Source organism: Pinus tabuliformis, chromosome 3_2, assembly GCF_031772625.1.
Source record: "Pinus tabuliformis cultivar Carrire ecotype Pingquan chromosome 3_2, CPIR1, whole genome shotgun sequence".
In the NCBI taxonomy this organism is placed as follows: domain Eukaryota; kingdom Viridiplantae; phylum Streptophyta; class Pinopsida; order Pinales; family Pinaceae; genus Pinus; species Pinus tabuliformis.
In genome coordinates, this window is record NC_142302.1 from 378,001,047 (window position 1) to 378,026,185 (window position 25,139).

The 25,139-nt window shown below is 34.4% G+C and overlaps 1 protein-coding gene across 1 annotated transcript; it reads left to right on the forward strand.

Moving 5' to 3' along the window:
- Positions 1-12,997: 12,997 nt before the first annotated feature.
- On the forward strand, positions 12,998-14,019 carry LOC149180996 (pathogenesis-related protein 2-like). The gene is made up of 2 exons (XM_089418255.1): positions 12,998-13,252; positions 13,359-14,019. Exons 1-2 carry the CDS (start codon positions 13,081-13,083, stop codon positions 13,673-13,675), a joined length of 489 nt encoding a protein of 162 aa, XP_089274381.1. The 5' UTR covers positions 12,998-13,080; the 3' UTR covers positions 13,676-14,019.
- The last annotated feature ends 11,120 nt before the right edge of the window (positions 14,020-25,139 follow it).

A 25,139-nucleotide genomic window follows, 5' to 3' on the forward strand; every position in this document is an offset into this window, starting at 1 on the left:
GGATTCCATAATCATGCACAAGTATACAACAATATCTACTAGGTAAACCCAATACGCAAATATCAATACATTAAAGTTAGACATACAACAATTTTGACTAGGCTAGGGTTTCGATCAAACAGACGAACAATCACCTAGGGCTTCATTCTTAGGATCTTAATATAGATATTATAAGGGTTTTTCTCATTAACCCTAATTCATCAAACCCTAAAGATCTAGGGATTCAATACATAAATTTCGATAGAAAACCCAAAAGGTCTAGGGAATTTATCATAACAATACCAAAACATCAAAAGAATAGGAATTCTATATTTCATCAACAACCCTAAGTAGACTAGGATTTCCATATTAGCAGCAACATACCCTTAGGTTAGGGTTTTACCGCGAACCTTTTTAGGTTTCCTCAAGAATGATAATATAATGAGGGTAGATTCAATATAATGATTAATCACCCTAATAATAATATTTGTGATTCAAAACCCTAGACATAATGATGTTAGTAATGTAAAGAAAATTTTAAAAGAAAGAATGATCGTACCTTTTGCATGAAGAGAACTTTATAACAAATCTTATAGTTCAAGACATAACTAAAATTGTTCCTTAACAAACCTTGTATGAAATCAATTCTTGAAGGGAACACACTCTTCCATGATTCAAGTTTATCCTTTGAAGTCTCCATAACCCTTGAGTATTCAACAAAATTTCCTAACACGGAAAATATAAAAGGCGATTAGCATATAATTCAAACAAGTCTTGATGTGAGAAACCAAACATGAAAATATGAAACGAAAAAAAAAATACTTATCTTTTGGTAAATTGGTGGAGGCTCTCTCTTAATCCAATCCCGAGGGAAACCTACAACTAAAAATAAAATATGTTCTAACAAGACATGTTAGACCTACAAGTTCTAGAAATCAAAACATAAAGGAAAACAATTCAAAACTTAGAATAGAAGGATATGTAAGGGATAGATTTCCTAAGAGTCCCTAGAAAATAAGTCTTTTACTTCAGATTAATCCATCTTGTTCTTCTTTGGTGGAGCTTTATCGATAATATTTGCTTGATCCCTATCTCTCTTCTTATTCCTTGGACTCTCTGGACAATGAATTTTGTAGTGACCTATCTTGTGACAGTTGTAACATTCAATCTTTGATAGGTCTACTTTCTTCTTTGATCCTTTGTACTTCTTGAAGGTTCCCTTTTCTGTGATGAGTAGAATAGTTAGTTGAGACGTTCTCCTCTTCATCTTCCTTCTTGTTGCTTAATAAAGATATTTAGGATTCTTCTTGACTACATGCATTCCACATTTGTTCGAATGTTGGAGTATCCTTCCAAATGTTGATTCTTGATGCAAAGGCACTTCATGATGTTGGTAGTCTTAGAAGGGAAGTAATCATGAGCACCTTTTCTAGTACAATTTCATCTATTGCTTGAATTTCATCTCTGATTCTAGATATACTTATAAAGAAGGATGCCACAATATCATCCTTCATCATTTTAATAGTTCTTAATTTATTCTTGATGCTTGAAATTTGACCAACGTTATTGATTGTGAATAATTTGGATATAGCCTCATACATTTCTTGAGCGGAATCTATGTTAGATATATATGGAATGAGGTTTTCCTTTACTCCATAGAATATTAGGTTCATGGCCAACATTTTGGTTTCTTTGAACTTTTCTTTTTCTGATTCACTTGATTCATCTGTAGGATTCTTGACTTTTCCTTGAACTAAATCCAAAAATTTATTCTTCTTGAGGATGAGATCTATCCTCTTTTTCCATGCCCTGTAGTTGGAGGCTCCTTCTAGTTTGTTTTCTCCCTTCATTGAGTTAGAAATAATTCTTGTGTATAGTAGGCTTATCCCCTTATATTATCCCTTTAATGATCTTCCTTCAATCTCCATTTTCCTTCAATAGATATTATGAATTCCTTTTTCTTCTTCTTCACCTTAGCTCCGATACCATGCTAGAAAATTAGAAAGGCATAAAGATTTTCTTATATTGACAATTACTTGTGATACTCTTATTTTCTTATCAAATTTATGTCCTTCTTTTGTCTTTGTTTCATTCAGAAATTATTAAAATAAAAAATGAAGATGAGGGACACCAGATGTAGGTAGACAACCAGGGCTAAAACCCTATATATGGGAAAACCGAGTCAAGGAATCTTTCTTTAGTAATTAAAAATGAGATACACCAAGACCCTAGACCAATAAACCTTCCTCTAACAGCAAAAGCCCTCAATGAACCCTGTTCAAAGCCAACCACCTCCATAAGGATAGCCTCCTCTAGAAAGTTAGCCCTCAAACTGTTCTTCCAACCTCCAAAGATAAACTACAAGAATAATGCATCAACACTGCATCAAAGACAAATTTTCAACCTAATGCATAAGAATTTTGGCCCAACTTCAAGACTACAATTTCGGCCCTCCAGTAGCTTCAGTTCCTTCGCACGTGTGAGACGAGAGAGAATTTCAAATTCTTTAGAAAAATAACAACCTCCTCCTTTGCTAGCCCTTTCCTTCTTCCTTATTGAATTTCACACTTTTACTGCTTCGAGCTACTGCAATTTGAACTTGTGAGAGGTGTGCTTCCAAATGAGTTTATTTGCTCCACTATATAGTGAGTTGGTGAGGTTGAATTCCCCTATTGAGGCCAACTTGGTGGACAAGGCCTAACTGAACTATTTTGCTTTAAAATAATTTTCTTTCTTGACAGATAATTCTCAAGAAGGGTTCTTTACATTGTGACATGGAAAAGAATACATGACATAGAGCCTAGAAGTCTTCAATGGAGACTTTGACATAAAAACAATTGACCCAAGAATGAAACCCATGCTTTAATAAGTCAATTTATTTAATAATAATTTTTATTTTTATTTTCGATAAATATATTACATCATGACTCAAGTACAATTATGAATACCAATACTTCTTACATTATTTTCAACACTCCTTCTTAACTAGTGAGGTATTCATAATTAGCTATATTTATAGAGGTACATGGAAGATCTCCAAAATGAACTACGAAGAGTTCTGACACACTCAGTGCCTCGAACTAGATTCTTGACCAGGGTAATCTATCTCGGTGGGACTAAGATGGACTAAAACTTTCAAATAGTCTAGGTACCCTTAGGCTTACTAACTAACCATCAACCCAGGGATCTAGGTGTGTATCCAAGGTCATAGCTCCAAGACCAACACCACCCTCCCTCTTCGAGATCTAGACATAAAACACACATAGACCGACCATATGTCCTCCCAAGAATCCACCATTAGATGCTTTATCTCTCCCTAATAAAATAGATATATCCTCCCAAGCATCCACCAGTGTGGAAGGGATACGATAACCAGACCTCTAATTAAACAATAATTTTTATTATTAATTAATTAACAAAACTGAATGTTGGGAAACCCTACAGATCCTTGGCTTGAGGGGAAATTTTTCGTTCATCTATCTCTACCTAAACCCACTTTAATTCCTAAAGCTTTCTTTCCTGCTTCTCTTGCATGAAAAGCCACTACCCATGCCAACTACTTAAATGTAGAGGTTTCTTGAATACTCAGTTGATCAATTATCTAACATGTGTTATGTGATGTGACTAGGTAGGAATTGAAGATGGTAGAGCTCGTTAATGAGCATTACAAAAGAAAAGGAGTGGAATGACACCATCACTTAAACGGTAAGGAGGCAATGTAACAAACCAAACCACCTCTTGATGGGTGAAGATAAGTGATTGGATAGAAGGGTACAAAAAGTGGTAGGTAGTTCCAATTTCTCTCTGTCTCTCTCGCAATAATCAGTAGAATAAAACAAACCAATGAGCCAAGATGGGCTGTGATAGCTAGGAGATAACAAGAAGAAGATATCAAAAGGGTTGTGAGATGCTATTAGATTGGGAGTGACCGACCTAGGATGGGTCGTATTTACTTGTATTCTTATACTTTTCCATTTATTTAATGACCTACTCTTTGTGAATTTGGTTATAATCCATGTAGATGTGTTTATAAACATTTAGTTATTTATCCAAACATGTGTGGCCTGTGTGAAATTCAGTGAGTGAATGAGCCATTGAGTGCTTTTTGTTGAGATGGTGAAACACTGGAATAGTAGACTCCATCTTCTGAGTTCATTTTCAACCCTTCGGTGTGAACCCTTTCACTGAACAGGCATTTCCCTTAGACCCTTGATTTGGATCGGGGGTGTTCAACATCAAGAAAGGTTTCAATGTAGCTGACCTCTGGTTGGGTGGAGACTAGAAGTTCCTCCTTCATTTCCCAACCATTTAAGTCTATTCAGATAATTATTCTTGGATTATGAATGTTAGTCCATAGATTGTAATATGCCATAATTGAATTATGACCAAAGATTAATCCTGTGGCATTTATGTAAGGATGCATGATTCATTGTTAAATCATGATTGACCATCTAACTCATGTACCTATGGTGAATATGAGCTTCCTGAGCTATGTGGTTGCAACATTATTAATCCATTTGTAATATTCTTGGTGTTCCTAAGAATGGTGGTATAAAAACAATTAGAATTAACATGTTATTTCACATGTTTTAATCATCTTCTATGCTTATGAGTTTGGGGTATCTCCCTGTTGTAATCATATTTGTGGGTTGTCCCTTGAGTAGTTTAGCATATATGCTGTGTGAGTGGACTTGCTCCACCTATGAAAGAGATATGATATCTTTGTATGTCCATGATGAGTTCCTGCTTCTATGTTTTCATGGTTATGAGGGACTTGGAGGCCCCTGTATCTATTGATATGATGATGAAATGCAGGGCTATACTCATAGTCATGAATGGTTGCTTGATGTGCCTAACTAGACTATTATAGATTGTGAGTTGCATTGCCTGATATGTTGTGAATATTATGGATTCCTATTTTGTTTATGGATTGTGATTGTCTTCCTGAAAAACGGTTATGATTGGTGTAGTGCACGATAAATCAATGAAATCTAATAGTATTTGTTTTGGATAGTCCCTATGATCTTGAATCATGGTGTAACTATTTTTTAGTCTACGGAATGGATGGATTTATGGAATGTGTGATGGCTAAGTTTAATGAGTAGAACATTTTATAGTTGGATAAAGGTTTTAACTCTATAAGTATTGGCTAATGTCGTGCTTCAAGGTGAACCTTAGTAAAATTAGGATATCCATACATTTGGGCCATTAGCACAATTGCTCGATTTGAGAAACACCAGATAAGTGTTTGATCTAGATTTTAGTACGGAGTATGGATATATGGGGTGGGTCCTACTTGGGCTAAACTCCTTGCCCGAGAAAGATATAATTTCATTTGGTAGGTGAATTCCAGGCATATGAGAAACCAACGTTGGTGAATTATTTGATAAGGACCGTATTTAAAATGGGTCAGATTTATATCCTTCTGGATGTATTAGAGATGGGGCCCAACTTGGTGGAAGGTTGGCATGAGGCCCATACATTAAATAATATAGGTAAAATATATCTGATGTAGGGCCTACTATGTGTATTGTGGGTTGAGAGATAGATTTCAGTGAAGAATGTAGTGGATATGGGGTGGACTTTGCACGACGTATTATTTGCACAGACCTGGATGTGGGACCAGTCTCAGATTTGTATTAAGTAGAGGGTGAACTTGGAATCCAAGGATTTAGGTATTGTGCCAAGGCAACATCCTTATGTACACTCAAATATCCCCTAAACTAGATGTAGCAGAGAAACATGGAAATACATGGCAAGATTGATGTTGTGGGACCCCTTAGTAAGACATGAGGTGGTAGGTGCCATGAAGGCCTGATGTGGCCATGTAGGCGCTACCCTGGACATGGGCGATGTGGCAAAACTACATGTTGTGTTTCCACTTATATTTTGTGTCCACATGTGTTACTTTTAGTTGTCTCATATGCTGTGATTTAAATGTTGTTTACATGTTAAATCTATTATTTATATAAAGTATTGTTTCTTATCTAACAGTTCAAATAACTATTGAAAAGAAAAGTTAATTTGTAACTTGATGTCCATGAATACACTATACTAATTCACCCCCCTTAATATAGTCAAGTTTCCAACACCACATAGGTCGCACAGAGGTGCCATGTGGCAATACCTCATTGACGTGGCAAGGTTAAATGGATTATACTTCAAATGGGCATAACTTTAAATTTGAGAGTTAGATTAAGATAAATTTATATCACCAAAAATCTCTTAACGAGCCAAACTCAACAATGACCTTTCTTTTGGGTTTAGATGAAGTTGGAAAAATAATATTTTTGTAACTCCATGTTCACCATAGATTGTGAGAGTTGGGTTAATTATAAAGTAACATCTCCCATAAACCCAAAATGTTTTTATTTTTTTAGGTTGTACTGGTGAGACATGTCTGGGGGCTTGCCAACATGATTTTTGTCAATTGTGCTACCACCCACAAGCAACACATAAACAAAATGTTAAATTAAAATAAGTAAATCATTATCTTTTTAATATTTACTAAATTGTAACATTGAAATATTTGTTAGAGACATACTAGGAATTTATGGTGGGAGAGCCTACTCCAAGGGACCAAAGATGTCCCCCACTTGGATTTGAAACCTGGTGATGGGATATAATCCCATTGTGCCAGCCACTCAAGTTGTCCCACCAACCTTTGTGACATTCTAACTTATCAAAACTATAATTATTTAAAAATAAGAATATTTTATTAATTTTAATTTCAATTTTTAATTAACCCAAACCCAAACCCATTAATCTTATTTTCATCCTTTTGTCTTTATATAATTAATTATTCCATTTTTTAAAAATTCCTCATATAAATAGGCAAAACATTAGCTTCTTATTGACTAAATGCATTCCACATTTGTTTGAATGTTGGAGTGTCCTTCCAAATGTTGATTCCTAATGCAAAGGCACTCCATGATGCCAATAGTCCTAGAAGGGCAGTAATCATGAGCTCTTTTTCTGTTACAATTTCATTTATTGATTGAATTTCATCTCTCATTCTAGATATCCTTATAAAGAAGGATGCCACAATATCATCCTTCCTCATCTTAATAGTTCTTCATTTATTCTTTATGCTTGCAATTTGACCAATGTTATTGATTGTGAATAATTTATATAGAGCCTAATACATTTCTTAAGCGGAATCTATGTTGGATATATATGGAATGAGGTTGTCCTTTATTCCATCCACTATTAGGTTCATGACCAATTTTTGGTTTCCCTGAACTTTTCTTTTTTCTGATTCACTTGATTCTTCTGTAGGATTCTTGACTTTTCCTTGAACTAAATCCCAAACTTTATTCTTCTCGAGGATGAGATCTATCCTCTTTTTCCATTCCCTGTAGTTGGAGGCTCCTTCTAGTTTTTGTTTCCCTTCATTGAGTTAGACATAGTTCTTGTAGATAGTAGGCTTATCCCCTTATAGTATCCCTTTAATGATCTTCCTTCAATCTCCTTTTTCCTTCAATAGATCTTACATAGGCCTTTTTCTTCTTCTTCACCTTACCTCTGATACCATGTTAGAAAATTAGAAAGGCATAAAGATTTGCTTATGTTGATAATTACTTGTGATACTCTTATGTTCTTATTAATTTTCTTATGTTCGTCTTTTATCTTTGTTTCATCAAGAAATTATCAAAACAAAAAATGAAGATTAGGGACACCAGATGTAGGCAAACAGCCAGGGCTAAAACCCCTATATATGGGAAAACACAGTCAAGGACTCTTCCTTCAATAATTAAAAATGAGATAGACCAAGACCCTAGACCAATAAACCTTCCTCCTCCAGTAAGTTAGCCCTCAAACTATTCTTCCAACCTTCAAAGATAAACTACAACAATACTGCATCAACACTGGTTCAATACTGCATCAAAGATAGATTTGCGACCTAATGCATCAGAATTTTGGCCCAATTTCAAGACTACAATTTCAGCCCTCCAGCAACTTCAGTTCCTTCGCACGTGTGAGACAAGAGAGAGAGAATTTAAACTTCCTTAGAAAAATAAAAACTTCCTTCTCCTTCGCTAGCCCTTTCCTTCTTCCTTATTGAATTTCACACTTTTACTGCTTCCAACTACTACAATTTGAACTTGTGAGAGATGTGCTTCCAAATAAGTCTAGTTGCTCCAATATATAGTGAGTTGGTGAGGTCGAATTCCACTATTGGGTCCGACTTGGTGGAGGAGGCCTAACTGAATTATTTTACATTAAAATACTTTTCTTTCTTGACAAATAATTCTCAAGAAGGGTTCTTTACATTGTGACATGGACAAGAACATATGACATAGACCCTAGAATTCTTCAATGGAGACTTTGACATAAAAACAATTGACCCAAGAATGAAACCCATGCTTTAATAAGTCAATTTATTTAATAATAATTTTTTTTCTTCTGATAAATATATTACATCACGACTCAAGTACAATTATGAATACCAATACTTGCTACATTGTTTTCAACGCTCCCTCTTAACTAGGGAGGTATTCATAATTACCTATATTTATAGAGGTACATGGAAGATCTCCAAAATGAACTACGAAAAGTTCTAGCACACTCAGTTCCTCGGACTAGATTCCTGACGAGGGTAAACTATCCCAGTGGGAGTAAGATGGACTAAAACTTTTCTCTAGTCCAGGGATCTATGTGCGTATCCAAGGTTAGAGCTCCAAGACCAACACCACCCTCCCTCTTCGAGATCTAGAAATAAAACACACATAGGCCGGCCAAATGTCCTCCCAAGCTTCTGCCATTAGATGCTTCATCTCTCCCTAATAAACTATATATATCCTCCCAAGAATCCGCTAGTGTGGAAGGAACACGATAACCAAACCTGTGATTAAACAATAATTTTTATTATTAATTAATTAACAAAACTGAAGGTTGGGAAACCTTACAGATCCTTGGCTTGAGGGGAAAATTTCTTGCTCATCTATCTTTACCTAAACCCACTTTAATTACTAAGGCCTTCTTCCCTTCTTTTCTTGCGTGAAAAGCCACTACCCAAGCCAACTGCTTAAATGTCAAGGTTGCTTGAATACTCGGTTGGTCAATTATCTAACATGTGTTATGTGATTTGAGTAAGTAGGAATTGAAGATGGTAGATCTCATGGATGAGCATTACAAAAGAAAAGGAGTGGAATGACACCATCACTTAAACGGAAAGGAGGTGATGTAACAAATTGAACCACCTCTTGATAGGTGAAGATAAGTGATTGGATAGAAGGGTATAAAAAGGGGTAGGCAATTCCCACGTGGCACTCTCTCTCTTTCTCTCTCTCTCGCAATAATCAGTAGAATAAAACAAACCAAGAAGAAGAGATAAAAAGGGTTGTGAGATGCTCTTATATTGGGAGTGACCAACCTAGGCCAGGTCGTATTTCCCTGTATTCTTATAATTTTCCATTGATTTAATGGCCTACTCTTTGTGACTTTGGTGATAGCTCATGTAGTCATGTTTATAACCATTGAGTTATTTATCCAAGCATGTGTGGCCTGTCTAAAATTCAGTGAGTGAATGAGCCATTGAGTGCTTGCTGTTGAGATGGTGAGTCACTGGAATAGTGGACTCCATGTCATGAGTTCATGTTCAACCCTTTGGTGTGAACCATTTCCCTCAGCAAGCATTTCCCTTAGACCCTTGATTTGGCTCGGGGGTGTTCAACATCAAGAAAGGTTGCAATGTAGCTGACATATGGTTGGGTGGAGAGTGGAAATTCCTCCTTCATTTTCCAACCATTTAAGTCTATTCAGATAATTATTCTTGGATTATGAATGTTAGTCCATAGATTGTAATATTCCATAATTGATTTATGACCAAAGATTAATCCCGTGCCATTTATGTAAGGATGCATGATTCTTTGTTAAATCATGATTGACCAACTAACTCATGTACCTATGGTGAATATGAGCTTCCTGAGCTATGTGGTTGAAACATTATTAATCCATTTGTAAGATGCTTTGTGTGCCTAAGAATGGTGGTATAAAAACAATCAGAATTAACATGTTATTTCACGTGTTTTAATCATCATCTATGCTTATGAGTTTGGGGCATATTCTTGTTATAATCATATTTGTGGGTTGTCCCTTGAGTAGTTTAGCTTATATGCTGTGTGAGTGGACTTGATCCACCTATGAAAGAGCTACTGATATCTTTGTATGTCCATGATGAATTCCTGCTGCTATGTTTTCATGGTTATGAGGGACTTGGAAGCCCCTGTGTCTGTTGATGTGATGATGAAATGCAAGGCTATACTCATAGTCATGAATGGTTGCTTGATATGCCTAACTAGACTACTATAGATTGTGAGTTCCATTGTCTCATATGTTGTGAATATTATGGATGGCTATTTTGTTTATGGATTGTGATTGTCTTCTTGAAAAAGGGTTATGATTGGTGTAGTGCATGATAAATCAATGAAATCTAATAGTATTTGTTTTGGACAATCCTTATGATCTTGAATCATGGTGTGACTATTTTTTAGTCTACATAATTGATGGATTTATGGAATGTATGATGGTTAAGTTTAATGAGTAGAATGTTTTGTAGTTGGATAAAGGTTTTAACTATGTAACTATCAGCTAATGCCTTGCTTCAAGGTGAACCTTAGTAAAATCCCTTGAATCTCTTAAACTTTTTACATTTAAGTATTGTAGGAGTTTAAAGTTGCATCCAAGGCTAGATACCTCATCAATTGGAAAATTTATTTGGGAGTTGGTTGCAATGTTGTTGAGTAGTTTTATCTGGATATCCATACATCTAGGCCATTAGCACAATTGATTGATTTGAGAAACACCAGATAAGTGTTTGATCCAGGTTTTAGTATGGAGTATGGATATATGGGGTGGGTCCTACTTGGGCTAAACTCCTTGCCTGAGACATATATCATTTCATTTGGTAGGCAAATTTTAGGCAGCTAACAAACCAACATTGGTGCATTATTTGATAAGGACCGTATTTAAAATGGGTCGGATTTATATCTTCATGGATGTATTTGAGATAGGGTGCAACTTGGTGGAAGGTTGGCACAAGGCCCGTCTATTAAATAATCTGGGTAAAGTGTATCTGATGTAGGGCCTACTATGTATATTGTGGGCCGAGAGATAGATTTCAGTGAAAAATGTAGTGGATATGGGGTGGAATCTACACGGTGTATTATTTTCACAGACTTGGATGTCGGACGAGTCTTAGATTTGTATTAAGTAGAGGGCGAACTTGGAATCCAGGGATTTGGGTATTGTGCCAAGGCAACATCCTTGTGTACACTCAAATATCCCCTAAACTAGATATAACAGATAAACATGGAAATACATGGCAAGATTGATGTTGCAGGACCCATTAGTAAGACATGAGGTGGTAGGTGCCATGGAGGCCTGATGTGGCCATGTAGGCACCACCCTGGACATGGGCGATGTGGCAGAACCACATGTTGTGTTTCCACTTATATTTGGTGTCCACATTGTTGCTTTTATTTGTCTCATATGTTGTGATTTAAATGTTGTTTACATGTTAAATCTGTTATTTATATGAAGTATTGTTGCTTATCTAACAGTTCAAATAACTATTGAAAAGAAAAGTTAATTTGTAATTTGATGTCCATGAATACACTATACTAATTTACCCCCCCTCAATATAGTCAAGTTTCCAACACCACGTAGGTTGCACAGAGGTGCCATGTGGCAATACCTCGTTGACGTGGCAAGATTAAATAGATTATACTTCAAATGGGCATAACTTTCAATTCGAGAGTCAGATTAAGATAAAATTTACATCACCACCGGAAATCTCTTGACAAGCCAAACACAATGGTGACCTTTCTTTTGGGTTTAGATGAAGTTGGAAAAATAAGATTTTTGTAACTCCATCTTTACCATACACTCTGAGTTGGGTTAATTATAAAGTAACATCTCCCATCAGCCCAAAATGTTTTTCTTTTAGGTTCTACTAGTGAGACATGTCTAGGGGCTTGCCAACATGATTTTTGCCAATTGTACTACCACCCACAAACAACACATAAACAAAATGTTAAAGTAAAATAAGTAAATCATTATCTTTTCAATATTTACTAAACTGTAACATTGAAATATTTGTTAGAGATATACTAGGAATTTATGGTGGGAGAGCCTACTTCAAGAGACCAAAGATGTCCCCCACTTGGATTTGAAACTTGATGATGGGATAACATCCCATTGTGCTAGCGACTCAAATTGTCCCACCAACCTTTTTGACATTCTAACTTATCAAAACTATAATTAGTTAAAAATATATATATTTTATTAATTTTAATTTTTAATTAATTATTTATTAACTTAACCCTCAATTAAAAACCCTATATATGATAAACCAATTAATCTTATCATCATCCTTTTGTCTTTATATAATTAATTATTCCATTTTTTAAAATTCCTCATTTAAATAGGCAAAATATTCCCTCCCATCAAAATGACAGGGAACTATCGAGAAGATAACGTCTTGACTCTTGAACCATATGGTAATGATAAATTATTATTTATATAAAAGGCCTTCATATTCTTCCCTATATAGGAAACTAGTGATAAATTATTATTTATATAAAAGACCTTCATATTCTTCTCTATATAGAAAACTAGAAAGTGAAGAATTATTTCTTTCACATAAATAAATTTATTTCCAGGAAAAGACATTCTCCATGCATTGTCTTTTCCTAAAGAAAGATATTCCATACTCCATTCTTTTTCATTATAACCAGGCATCTATTGTTATCGTGTTCCCTACTCAACACTAAAACCTATTCAATGCAGTCTTTAGTGTTGAAATGTGCATTGTGAATGACAGGTACGTTAGAATCCTTTCTGATGGCGAGGAATTTGCACATGCTCCAACCCGAGAAAATTTATATGAAACATGCAAGTGGCTACAGTTACAAGACAAACACACAACATAATCTGATCAAACTTTTTAAGCACCGGCAGGTAGCATATTTCTGTAGTGGTATCTTTCTGAATGGCTATAAAATTCAGACCATCACTCCTCTTACATTCAGTACAACCATATCCTCTTGTTTTTTCTTGTATGAAGTCTTGTTGCCATTTAGACTGAGAAAGAGAAAAATGGGAGTAATGAAAGGAGAAGTGGAGCTGAATGTTCCTGCAAGTAAAGCATGGGAAATATTCAAAACCAATGAGCTCATCAAGAAAGTGAACCCTACTTTCCTTGCCAATGCCGAATATGTCGAAGGGGACGGGCGCCCAGGTAGTGTCAGATTGTTCAAACTTGGAGCAGGTAACGTTTGTTTTGTTTTTGGTTTCTTCGAATTACTTGGACTTTGTGCTTGATGGATCTGAAGTGAAAATGAATATATATATTATTGTGAGGTGAATGATGGCAGGTGTAAATAAATATGTAAGCGAATCCAAGCAGAGGATAGAGGAGGTGGAGGAAGAACCGGGAAATGGGGTACTGCGCATGAAATACGAAGTGGTGGAAGGAGAGCTGAAGAAGATGTATGACCCATACACTGTTACTTTCTCTTTCAGAGGTGATGAGGAGAAGAACAAATGCATCGCTGGTTGGAGAGCCGAATATCAGCCCCTCTCTCCCGCTGTTGCGCCACCTGAGAAGGCCAAGGATGTTGCGCTTCGCTTCATGAAAGCCATTGAGGATTTCTACATCTCTTCCAATTTCCTCGCCACCAACTGTAACTAGAGTGCAATACATGGCGTAACTAGCTGATATATTATATCACGCGTAATGATAATTGACCATAACTCAGTAGTATTATGAAGCTTATAATGGTATTTGGACATAAGTTAGTATCATGGCTAAATAGTATATCACGCTAAATAAATATGGCTAATGATATGTTCAGTTGGCCTGTGCACTTTGACTTTGTCCAACAGCAGCACTGGTGCCCTTGCGGAGTAATCAAAAGTCATAAGGTTGTGTAATGATCTAGTATCAGTTCAGAGTAATCAAAATTTATATGAGGTTATGTAATAATTGTACATTGGTCTTTTCACTTTGACCGAGAGTGTTTGTGTTTTTTCATAGTAATAAAAAGAACATACAAGGTTGAACTTTTAAAAGACCCTAAATGTCATAAACTCTATAATATAGATTTGTACTATAATAAACATTATAATATCTATTTCTGGTGGTTTGATTGCTTTGGAAAGTAATACTTTTGACACATTAACAAAGAAAAATTGAAGTTAGACATGAGCTAGGATTAGTCAGCTAAGGTGGATTGTCCATCAATGAACAATGGTTTGGGAAAGTAGTACTTTTGACACATTAACAAGGAAAAATTAAAGTTAGACATGAGCTAGGATTAGTCAGCTAAGGTTGATGGTCTATCCATGAACAATGGTTTGAAGTTTGGTTTGGAGTATATTATATATAGCTGCTACAAACATGTCACCCATTTTCAGTTGCGATAGGATGATAAGCATTTATAAACCAGAACCAAGTATTACGAGGTGGTTAAGTTAGATAGAAATTATGATTTAGGAAAAATGCATAAAAAAATTATAATTTATATTGGTCAATGTTAAATTAATATTGGTTAATAGGGAAATTAAATCTTATAGTTTTTCTTAGGAAGGAACTCATAAAATAGATGTGAAGTGGATAAATTAATTGCTTGCTTATACACAAAGGCTTGCATAAATTTTGGTGGACAGTAACCAGTAACCACTGGTATGTGTATGCATTTGCAATATTACTCCTATAATAATTTTAAATCCGAGCAAGTATATTTATTTACATCTTATTTTTTATGCAAAGACTTACATGAATTATGGTGGGAAATAATTGATGGTAAATATGTTATTTACCAAAGTATGAGCTATTTTAAAGGATTTTATTTTTGGATGATTTTCATGAAAAGCATAAAAATAAAAAATCACTACAAAAAAATCTAAAAATGAAGGATGAATATTACAACTATGTCCATAAATTAGGGTATAAAATATGTGAGACACTTATATGCATGGCATTATATTGTGCAAAGAGTGCAATAAGAGCTTTAGGTAATGGTCCAATCAAATGTTTGAAAATTAATTTTTTAATAACATTGGAAAATAAATATTTATTTTCCAAAGTTAAACATTATAATTATAATAAAAAATACTTTATTTATTTCTATAATTAAACATTATAATTTGCAATGCTAAACTAATACTGGTAAAAAACAAATCGATTGCTAGAGTCTTCCTCGGGAAAGTTTCTCAGGAAAGTAATAAAAAATCTGCAAACCAAAAGTAAATGGGAAAGTATAAATGCTAAATGTGTGAATACAACAAAACAAGGTATAGAAAGAGAAACCATATAGGTAAAACATTGCAAAACACAAAATATGTGAGATATAGTCAACTATGCAATTCTATTCCTATATAAATAGAGATATATTGAGACAAAGATGAAAGTAATGTAGATGTTGATTGTAGTTTGAGTTGTGTAGAGAATTATGGTAGATCTTATCATACAAATATAGATTATTACACAATTAGAAATATAATGTACATGTTAAAAATCAAAAAAATGCATATTATATTTCATTTTTTTCTTATGATTATCTTTATATCAAAACGGGGTTACATATTTATCCAATACCATTATGCGAATTAAGCTATGAATGTGATCATTTTCAAGTAAATAAATAAAATAATGATTTATTAAATAATTTGGACATCCAATAATTATTATGGGCTTTGGCATTCATATGATCAATTTACTTTGCAAATTTTTGTCTTAGTCATATGACCCACCCCTTTAGCAATAAGAACCAACTTGATGTTATAAATTTCCATGTTGTTGTTTAAGACCATGTCTTGACTCATGGTGTAGGAAGGTGGTGTTGAAGAATCTAGGGCAATTAGGTGTAGTGTGATTCTTCATGACTTGATAACAATTTGTGGAGTCTTTTTACTTTTATTGTTAGCTTAGTCTTCTTCTTCTTATTAATGCATGTGTGTGTACTTCATCAAACTGCTACCAAAAACATAAGAACAAGAACACAAGATGTTGGCTCTCTGCCAGGGTCAAAACCTCTCTTTTCTTGAGAGGAAAACCCTTCGGTAATTTTTCTCTTATTGAAGCTTCTTATTGATCAATGTAAAACCCTATACCCCTCACTAGAATATCCTCCAAGCACAAGTCAAGTCCTTCCTCCTTTCTGCACTTTGTTCCCCAACACTTAGTCTTTCTTCTTCCGACACTTCATTCCCTAACACTTCGTCCTCATTCTTCCAGTTATACATAGACCTGGTTTATGTGAGATCTAGAAGAGATGCTTCTCTTCTATACTCAATGATATCCTTTACTTATGTAGACACCTATCTTCCTTCAATAAAATGAGCTCATTCTTGAGATGTAGGTGTAGACTTCGTGTGACTGTACAACATCCCTAGACCTTCGTACGTGTGGAAGGTATCCTTGTGAATTAGGGCCTTTTCACCTTCACTTGAGAGAGAGTTTTCTTCGCTTGAGTAGGAGGCCTTGTAGACCTTACTTTCTAGCCCAAACAAAGATAGATTTAGGACTGTTGTATTGCTGCAATTATGACTGTAGGACTGCTTCTGTTTCTCGCACGTGTGACTATTTTCTACCCTAGAAAACAATCCTCTTGACTTCAGTTGTGTACCCTTCTTCTTCGCTTCTCTTGAAGACCCTTTCTTCGTCCCTTGTTTAAGCTTTTCTCGGCTTCCTACCTTCATTGATTTCAGAGAGGAATGCATTATATTTTGAGGGAGTGGACAACCTCTATATATGGAGGTCTGTCCCTCCTTTAGGCTGACTTGAAGGCCGACTTGCTATATTTTCTTCGGATGGCTTCTTTGGTGGTGTTACATGCTTGGAGGAGACTTGACTTTGCTTGTAGGGTTATCCTTTAACTCTTATATAAAAATATACAAGGTGTAACATGCCCTTAAGGTCTTCAACATTCTATTTTGACCATTGGACTCACCTATAGCACTTTAACATGTGCTAGAACTATTTCAATGAGCAAGAAACTCATTGACATATATTATAAAATAATATTTCTTTTCTTGAATAAATACAAATATCAAAAGTACATTTTTGAAGACCGAACCTAGTTACATTTCCTTCGATGCTCCCTCTTAACTAGGGAGGTATTCATACAACATTACAAGGTGTTTGGATATGTTTCAATCTTGAATAATTCACATAAGAGAAACCGGATTTGCAATCCATCTGTTATAGCATCATAATAACCAACATTTTTTCCACAACAAGGCCTTGACTGATAACTCTATCTCTTAATATATTAGAGCACAATGGTGGCGAGACCAATGACTTATAGACACCTTAGTCATTGTCTCTCAAGGTACATACCCAATTGGGTGTTCACTGAGTATGACCTTCTAGGAATATTCTTATCTTGGATTCCCAACCCTCAAAGAAAATTGGTCCTCTTGCCTACTCTAGTCTTGGATTCCCTACACATCCTCAAAGAGTATCGGATGCTAGATGATTACCTAATCATCCCATTTTTTCTTCCCAAGTGAAGAAAAGAATGTTGTGTCTATCTTGTGTCTATATTTCCATTCACGGCCTTCATCTAGACTTACAACTGTTAGTCCTGGTCTAGTGCATGACCCATGAGATGGAAAAACACAAATGTCACTCCTTTGTAATCAGGGGTGATCCAAAACTCCCTCTTGATTAGGGACTTGTCAGAGCTCCCTCTTAACTAGGGAATCTTTCATTCATCAACAACTTCTTCTTCTTGGGTCCTTCAACTGCTTGATCTCCTTCCTATCTTTGATGTCATGAAGTCTTTGCTCGAACTTCTTCTATGTAGAGAACCATACATCGATCACTTAACTTTCTGGTTTGTCATGTCTTTGCTTCTTTTGTGGGAAGTGTTTTTCTTTCCATACATCAGGTTTTCTTGTCATCTGGCTACTCCTTTTTCATCTGTCCATGCTTCAAAATGCTCTTCTCATGGATGCTTTGTTGTACTTTCTTTTTTACATGCTTCAACCTAGTATCCCATTATGACTTATCTTGATATTGCTTCAACATTTCTTTTTCTTTTACTGGATGGAATCTTCATAACGACGTCTTTGTAGAGTAGAATCAATTATATGCATCTTTCATATCTCCAAGGCCTTCATAAGTGTCAAGGGTCCTTCCATCCTGTGTTAGAGTTGTCCTACCTTCTTTTGGGAGATATCTTCAAAGTATCTTGTCATTGACTCTTGGTGATCATGGTGTTCTTCACATGCTTGATCGCTTTCTTCATTCGCTTATTCTTAGATAGATAGTTCAACCATCTTATGCTTCTGGTGAGAAATTTTCTTCATTGCTTTCTTCCTAGACTAGTCAACATTTCTTCTTGCTTCGTAGTCAGCAATCTTATACTCCTTATGTGAGCATATTCTTTTTTTGACCTTCATTGCATTGTAGTAAATGCCTTCGAGCATGTTCTTGGTGAAAGAGATTTTTTCATACTTGATCATGTTATAGAACTATTCCCATGACTCAATAATATACAAATGATAACATGACTAAACTTTTATGCCTACATACCTCATCTTGATTCTCTTTTGATCATCTTAGCTTCATTTGGTTGTCCTTGGTGTGGCCCTTCTTGCTTCATCTTAGCTTGCCTACATATAATCCTTTTCTTGAATCCCATGAATGGGATTCCCAATGAGACATATGCTTTGGTTTATGAACCTTCTTTTGAAGATTCAATCATAGGATGTTAAAGACCCTTGCCTTGCAAATGTTTCTTTTCTTTTGATGATGGAGGTCTTATAAGATTCTTTTTAATGATCAATTTTCTTTCATAGTGGATGAGGTCCTATTCTAGGTATGTTCCTTCTTCATGAATATCTTGAGCTATGCTCATCATGCTCCTATATTCTAAAATGTATTTCTAACCATGCATTTTGTTCTCATTTATAAATTCTCTTTCTACATGAGTATCTAGAACTCTATGTACTTCATGTTTCTAGATTCTAGAAGATGTTTCTAGCTATGCAATTTTATTTTATTCCTACATGCTCCTATGCTACTCAAAACCTTTAAAGAAGACTTGAAGTAAAGAGTTTGACCTCGTCATAGTAGAAATCCGAAGGATCTTCCTTTTTTTGCTTCTTTTCTTCTTCTTTCACCTCTTGAGTCATGTGAGCTTCTTCCCTCTTTCTTTTGTTGTTGTTGTCCTTCTTAAGCTTAGGACAATTCCTTTTATAGTGTCCATATTCTTGGCATCCAAAACATTGAATTTTGGACATGTCTTTGTTGTTTTCTCTTCGTGGACCAAATTTGCTAAATTTTCCCTTTCTCTTGGCCATGGTAGAAAATGCTTGCTCCTTTGATCCCACATCTTCCTTTGCTTTAAGTTTGGTTTCCTTTGTCCTGCATAGAGACCACATTTCATTGAGTATGGTTTCTTCCTTCTTGGAATATATGATTTATGTGAAGTTGTCGCAATCCTCAGGTAGAGCATTGAGTACTACAATTATCATCTCTCTGTCAGACATGACTTCCCCAAGCTCTTGAAGTTGATCTCTCATTTCAGAGATTTTCATGAATTAGGGAGCTATTCCTTCCTTTGTTATCTTCATCTTGTACAATTCATTCCTTATAGATATTACTTATCCAGTTTTGGATACCGAGAATAGCTCTACTAGATTATCATAAATTTCTTTTGATGTTTCAAATTTGGAGACATAAGGAATGAGAGAGTCTTTGATTGATTCTATTAGAATCCTTTGTGCTCTTTTCTCATCCTTATTGTACTTAGCTAATGCTTGAGTTTGTTCCTTAGTAGGAATAGTGATATTCCTTTTTATATGTTCTAGAAGTTCCTTCTCCTTGAGAAGTAGATCAGTCCTCTTCTTCCATGCAAGAAAGTTATTGGTACCTACCAATTTGTTTCTTTCCTTGCAAATAGACATTGATGTATATTTAGAAGGGGACATATACTTACTTGATATATTTTTGAGATTTAATGGATTTACTTCCTCCTTGAAGACTTGATGGCTTGCCTTCCTTGGATCTTGATGTTCTTCAAGTTGCCTTCTCCAGGTGGACTTGCTTGATGATGAAATTTTCTTGATGACTTGATGTAGGTCCCACTTCGATATGATCTTATTTGTAGGTTCCTTTATGTAAGGCTCTTCTTCTTGCTATGTCGACTTCCTTAATGAATGATGGATTGGAGAAATTCTTGTCCTTGAAATTATTTAGACTTCTAAGCTTGATGCTTCAACATTGTAGATGTCCTTCCTTGATAAGTGTTCTTGAGTTTCCCTTTCCTTGATGTGTCACCTTAGCTTTGATACCATGTTGAAGAATCTAGGGAAATTAGGTGTAGTGTAATTCTTCTTGACTTGATAACAATTTGTGGAGTATTTTTAATTTTATTGTTAGCTTAATCTTCTTCTTCTTATTAATGCATGTGTGTTTACTTCATCAAACTACTACCAAAAACATAAGAACAAGAACACAAGATGTTGGCTCTCTGCCAAGGCCAAAACCTCTCCTCTCTTGAGAGGAAAACCCTTCGGTACGTTTTCTCTTATTTAAGCTTCTTATTGATCAATGCCAAAACCTAGACCCCTGGCTAGAATATCCTCCAAGCACAAGTCAAGTCCTTCCTCCTTTCTGCACTTTGTTCCTCGATACTTAGTCTTTCTTCTTCCGACACTTCATTCCCTCCCACTTCATCCTCATTCTTCCTACTATACATAGACCTTGTTTATGTGAGCTCTATATGAGATGCTTCTCTTCTATACTCAATGATATCCTTTACTTATGTAGACATCTTCCTTCCTTCAAAAAGACAAGCTCATTCTTGAGATGTAGGTATAGACTTGGTGTGACTATACAATAGCCCTAGACCTTCACGTGTGGATGGTATCCTTGTGAATTAGGGCCTTTTAACCTTTGCTTGAGAAAAAGTTTTCTTCACTTGAGTAGGAGGCCTTGTAGACCTTACTTTCTAGCCTAGGACTGTTGTATTGATGCAATTATGATTGTAGGGCTGCTTCTGTTTCTTGCACATGTGATTGTTTTATACCATAGAAAATAGTCTTCTTGACTTCGGTTGTGTACCCTTCTTCTTTGCTGCTCTTGAAGACCCTTTCTTCGTCCCTTGTTTACCCTTTTCTCAGCTTCCTAACTTCGCTTATTTCCGAGAGGAATGCATTGTATTTTGAGGGAGTGGACAACCTCTATATATAGAGGTAGGTCCCTCCTTTGGGCCAACTTGAAGGCCGACTTTCTATATTTTCTTCGGATGGCTTCTTTGGTGGTGTTACATGCTTGGAGGAGACTTGACTATGCTTGGAGGGTTATCCTTTGACTCTTATACAAACATATACATGGTGTAACATGCCCGTAAGGTATTCAACATTTTCTTTTGACCATTTGACTGACCTATAGCACTTTAACCATGTGTTAGACCTATTTCAATGAGCAAGAAACTCATTGAAGTATATTATAAAAACAATATTTCTTTTCTTGACTAAATAAAAATATCAAAAGTAAATTTATGAAGACCAAACCTAGTTATATTTCCTTCAACAAGTGGTAACTCAATCTTAACTCTCTTTTGGTGAGGTGGTCTCATCCTCATCCTTCCCACCATTGCACATATCCCTAGTGACCCAATTCAAGGAGGGGGTGGGGTTAATTGTTGGGGGGTTAATTTGTGTTAAAGTAAGATCTAATGACCATAAATATGACACACTTACTAAATATTTAATTCTAAAAAGATTAGAAATATTTATAAATGAATACCCCCTCCTAAAAGATTAACCTAAGCCAAAAAAGTAGGTTCAAAAGGTAAATAAAGTTAGGAAGGAAGGAAAATGGGCAATAGTTAAGGAAAATAACTATTACTAGGGATAGAGACTATAAAGTTATAACAAATATCTATTTGAAACAACTTATATCCTCTCTTGGAATTGCTATTATTTCTATTGAAGTAAAGGTCCCATTTCAAGTTGGATCCCAAATGAAATTGACAATATATAAATGTTTGAAACTTGGGATCATGAAGAATCTTAGGTCCCTATCATAGAAGGATTTATCTTGTGGTCAATATATAATAAAATATCCTACCATAAAGGGATTGGATTCATAAATTGTTACATAAATAAGCACATTTTTTCTCATATTAGGGTTCACAAGAAATATTATTTTTGTCAACACATAGACTTTAATGCCACAACAACAACTAATCGAGCAATTATCTTAAGAAATTATTCCAACCCTAATGCTCTATAGCTATATGTGAATACTGTTTTAGCTAATAGTTACAAAAGAAACCACAAATAATTGGTTGAAAATTTGTTCAATATCACAATGATCAAGATCTATAATACTATAAGAAAGTGGGAAAATGCTATTGAATGACTTGTCTTCATGGGCATGACAATAGTTTCATAGGTTATTCTCCATTTGATATCCCCATGTACAACTAAGTAGTAAATTTTAACATCTTAAATCACCATGATATACCTTTAACTCTAACCTTAAACTTTGTTGTGCATAAAATATCCACATAAAAGAATTCTAATAATCCAAATAACTTGATATTTAACAAAAATAACATTGATAAACTTTTTAAGGATTTAAATAGTAAATTAGATCTCATATCAAATAAGGACATTATTGAATATCTTTGTCAAAATTATATGACAACCCTCTCAAATTCCATGAATATTTTCTCTTTAAAGTTGTCATGTAAAATAAAAAATAGAATGGTGAACCCTTGGTATGATAAAGAGTATATGCTAGAAAATCCATTAAGGATGTTCCTAACTAGTCCTTAAAATCTAAAAAGATAAAATAGAAAACCCTAATTAAAAGGAAAAAAAGATACATAGTAATAGAAATAAAGAGAATATTTTGAGTCTCTCTAAGCTAGATACTATGAAATTTTGGAGGCAAATTCTAACTCATAAAACTGAGAAAATAATGTGATTCCCTTGAGGAAGTGAAATTCCTAAAAAAGAATTTAGGAATCATCTAATGTAATGGATAACGTTCAAACTATTTCTACATAGAAATAAGTTTTTTCTTTAGAAGGCATAGAGTTTAGGGATAAGTAGCTCACACAAAAGAAGGATAAGGATATGAGAGAGTACCATGTAGCAATATAAAAAATTGGAGGTTCTATTATCATTTCTTACATACAAAATCTATTTAATTTATCGGTCATGTAGGTTTTCCTTAAACCTTAACCTCAAAGCCTCAATTTTCCTATTTTTTAAAGTGGGGATAAAACAATCCCTCTAATTAGAGGACCATTATGATTAGCTCTCTTTTAGCTATTTTATATCAAATTATTCTGGAAATAACGATCAACATATGGAAAGAAGGCCATACCAAATTTAGGAGTTGTCGTTCAACTACAAACCATCCTCTTACTCTTAGGAGAGCAGTGTTTGAAACTGATCCCATGTGTTGCTTCATTAACTTTAGAAAATATTCAGTGAGCCTCAGAATATATTAGAAGAGATGAAGGTCGAAGAGATAAAGGTTCATTTCAAGTTGAGAGTTTATGTAATAAGGCTACACAAGAATGTTAATGGCATTTTTAGGAACACTAAGAGATAGTTGGAAAAATGTAATTATAATATAGCAGTAAAGAAATGTTGCCTCTTGTCCCCAACCCTTTTGGCATACATTCCACAAGTTAAAGGGTTATTTGGAAGAACTAGGTTATGTCATAATGTCTCTAGTTCATATATTCATCATATATTGTCCTTATGATGAGTCTCTATGATCTTCACAAGTAACTAAAAATTCACAAAAATATTTTCTCTACTATGGATACGATTGTTAACACTAACAAAACACGGGTCATGTTAATCAAATAAAAAAATATATGTTATGCTAATTTTGTTTATGAAAGCAATTTGGATGGAATGAATTCATACAAATATATCATAATCAATATTCATCACAAGTTCCAACTAGAAATATAGCATTGTGAAAACAATAGATAGAGGATACAACTAGAAATATAAAATTGAGAAAACAATAGATAAAGGGTAATAATCTTATTACAATTTTGAAAGTGATTGTTAATTAGTGTATATTTGGCTTTGGGATAAGAAGAAAAGCCTCCTTCACACTCTCATCAATGTTGCTATCTTAAGTGATTGTGAACACTGGGGATGCAACATCTCTAGATAATCATGGAGAAAGATAGAGAAAATATATAAGTGTTTTTTAGCTTATAACTTAAAATTAAAGATAATACACCCTATCCTATCCTCCTCTTAGAATTGAGGCTTTTCCATTGAGAGAAAGGCCCTAATTAGGGAGATATTGTATGATAACATGATAAACATGGAAGACAAGAGGTTTCTTAAGATTCCTTAAATCAAGTAAAAACCATGTAAAACTCAAGCAAGGTTAGCATAAATATGCTTGCTAAGCTAAATCATGGGTAATCAAGTAATATGACACTTTGCAAAATATTGGTGATATTAAAATACTATTACATTTAAATTTAAGGAGAGAATGTGATGCTATAAATAATTGGAGGATATGAGAAAATTAACTTATATTATAAGAAGGTAATCAATCCTAATCTAAAAGCTCAAAAGTATCTCTCTTTTAACTAGTGTAAAGAAGAAAATACCATCTTTAACAAACCTAAAAGTTGAAGTTAAAAAACACTCTTTTAAAATATCTTATGCATACTATAATTTAATTTGTAACTTAATATTGTCATAATATCAACCTTTCTATAAGTTAGAATTGTTCTAACTTATAGAAACTATAATAACTTAAAAATACATATCTTAAAACTATTCAAATAAAAAAATTAAATTTTAAAACTAATAACTTCTCATCTTTCTCAAGGTTCATAAACTAATTAATCTTATCATCGCCATTTTATAAATTTGGATAATTATTTTTCAAATTTTCAATATAATACATTAGAAAGCATCATACAAATTGAAAGTGCAAAATATTACCATGAAAATGATAGAAAAATATAAATAATGGTTAAAAATTATGTTATTAGTCCCTTCCCCTTCGGGGAGGGGGCTGTAGGGACTATAGTAATCATTTTTTAGTGCCTATTAGTTGGACACATAAACCAATGAAAGATCTATGTTTTTAATCAAAGTTTTCCTTCTATATTCAATTGAATATATTTTCCTTGCTT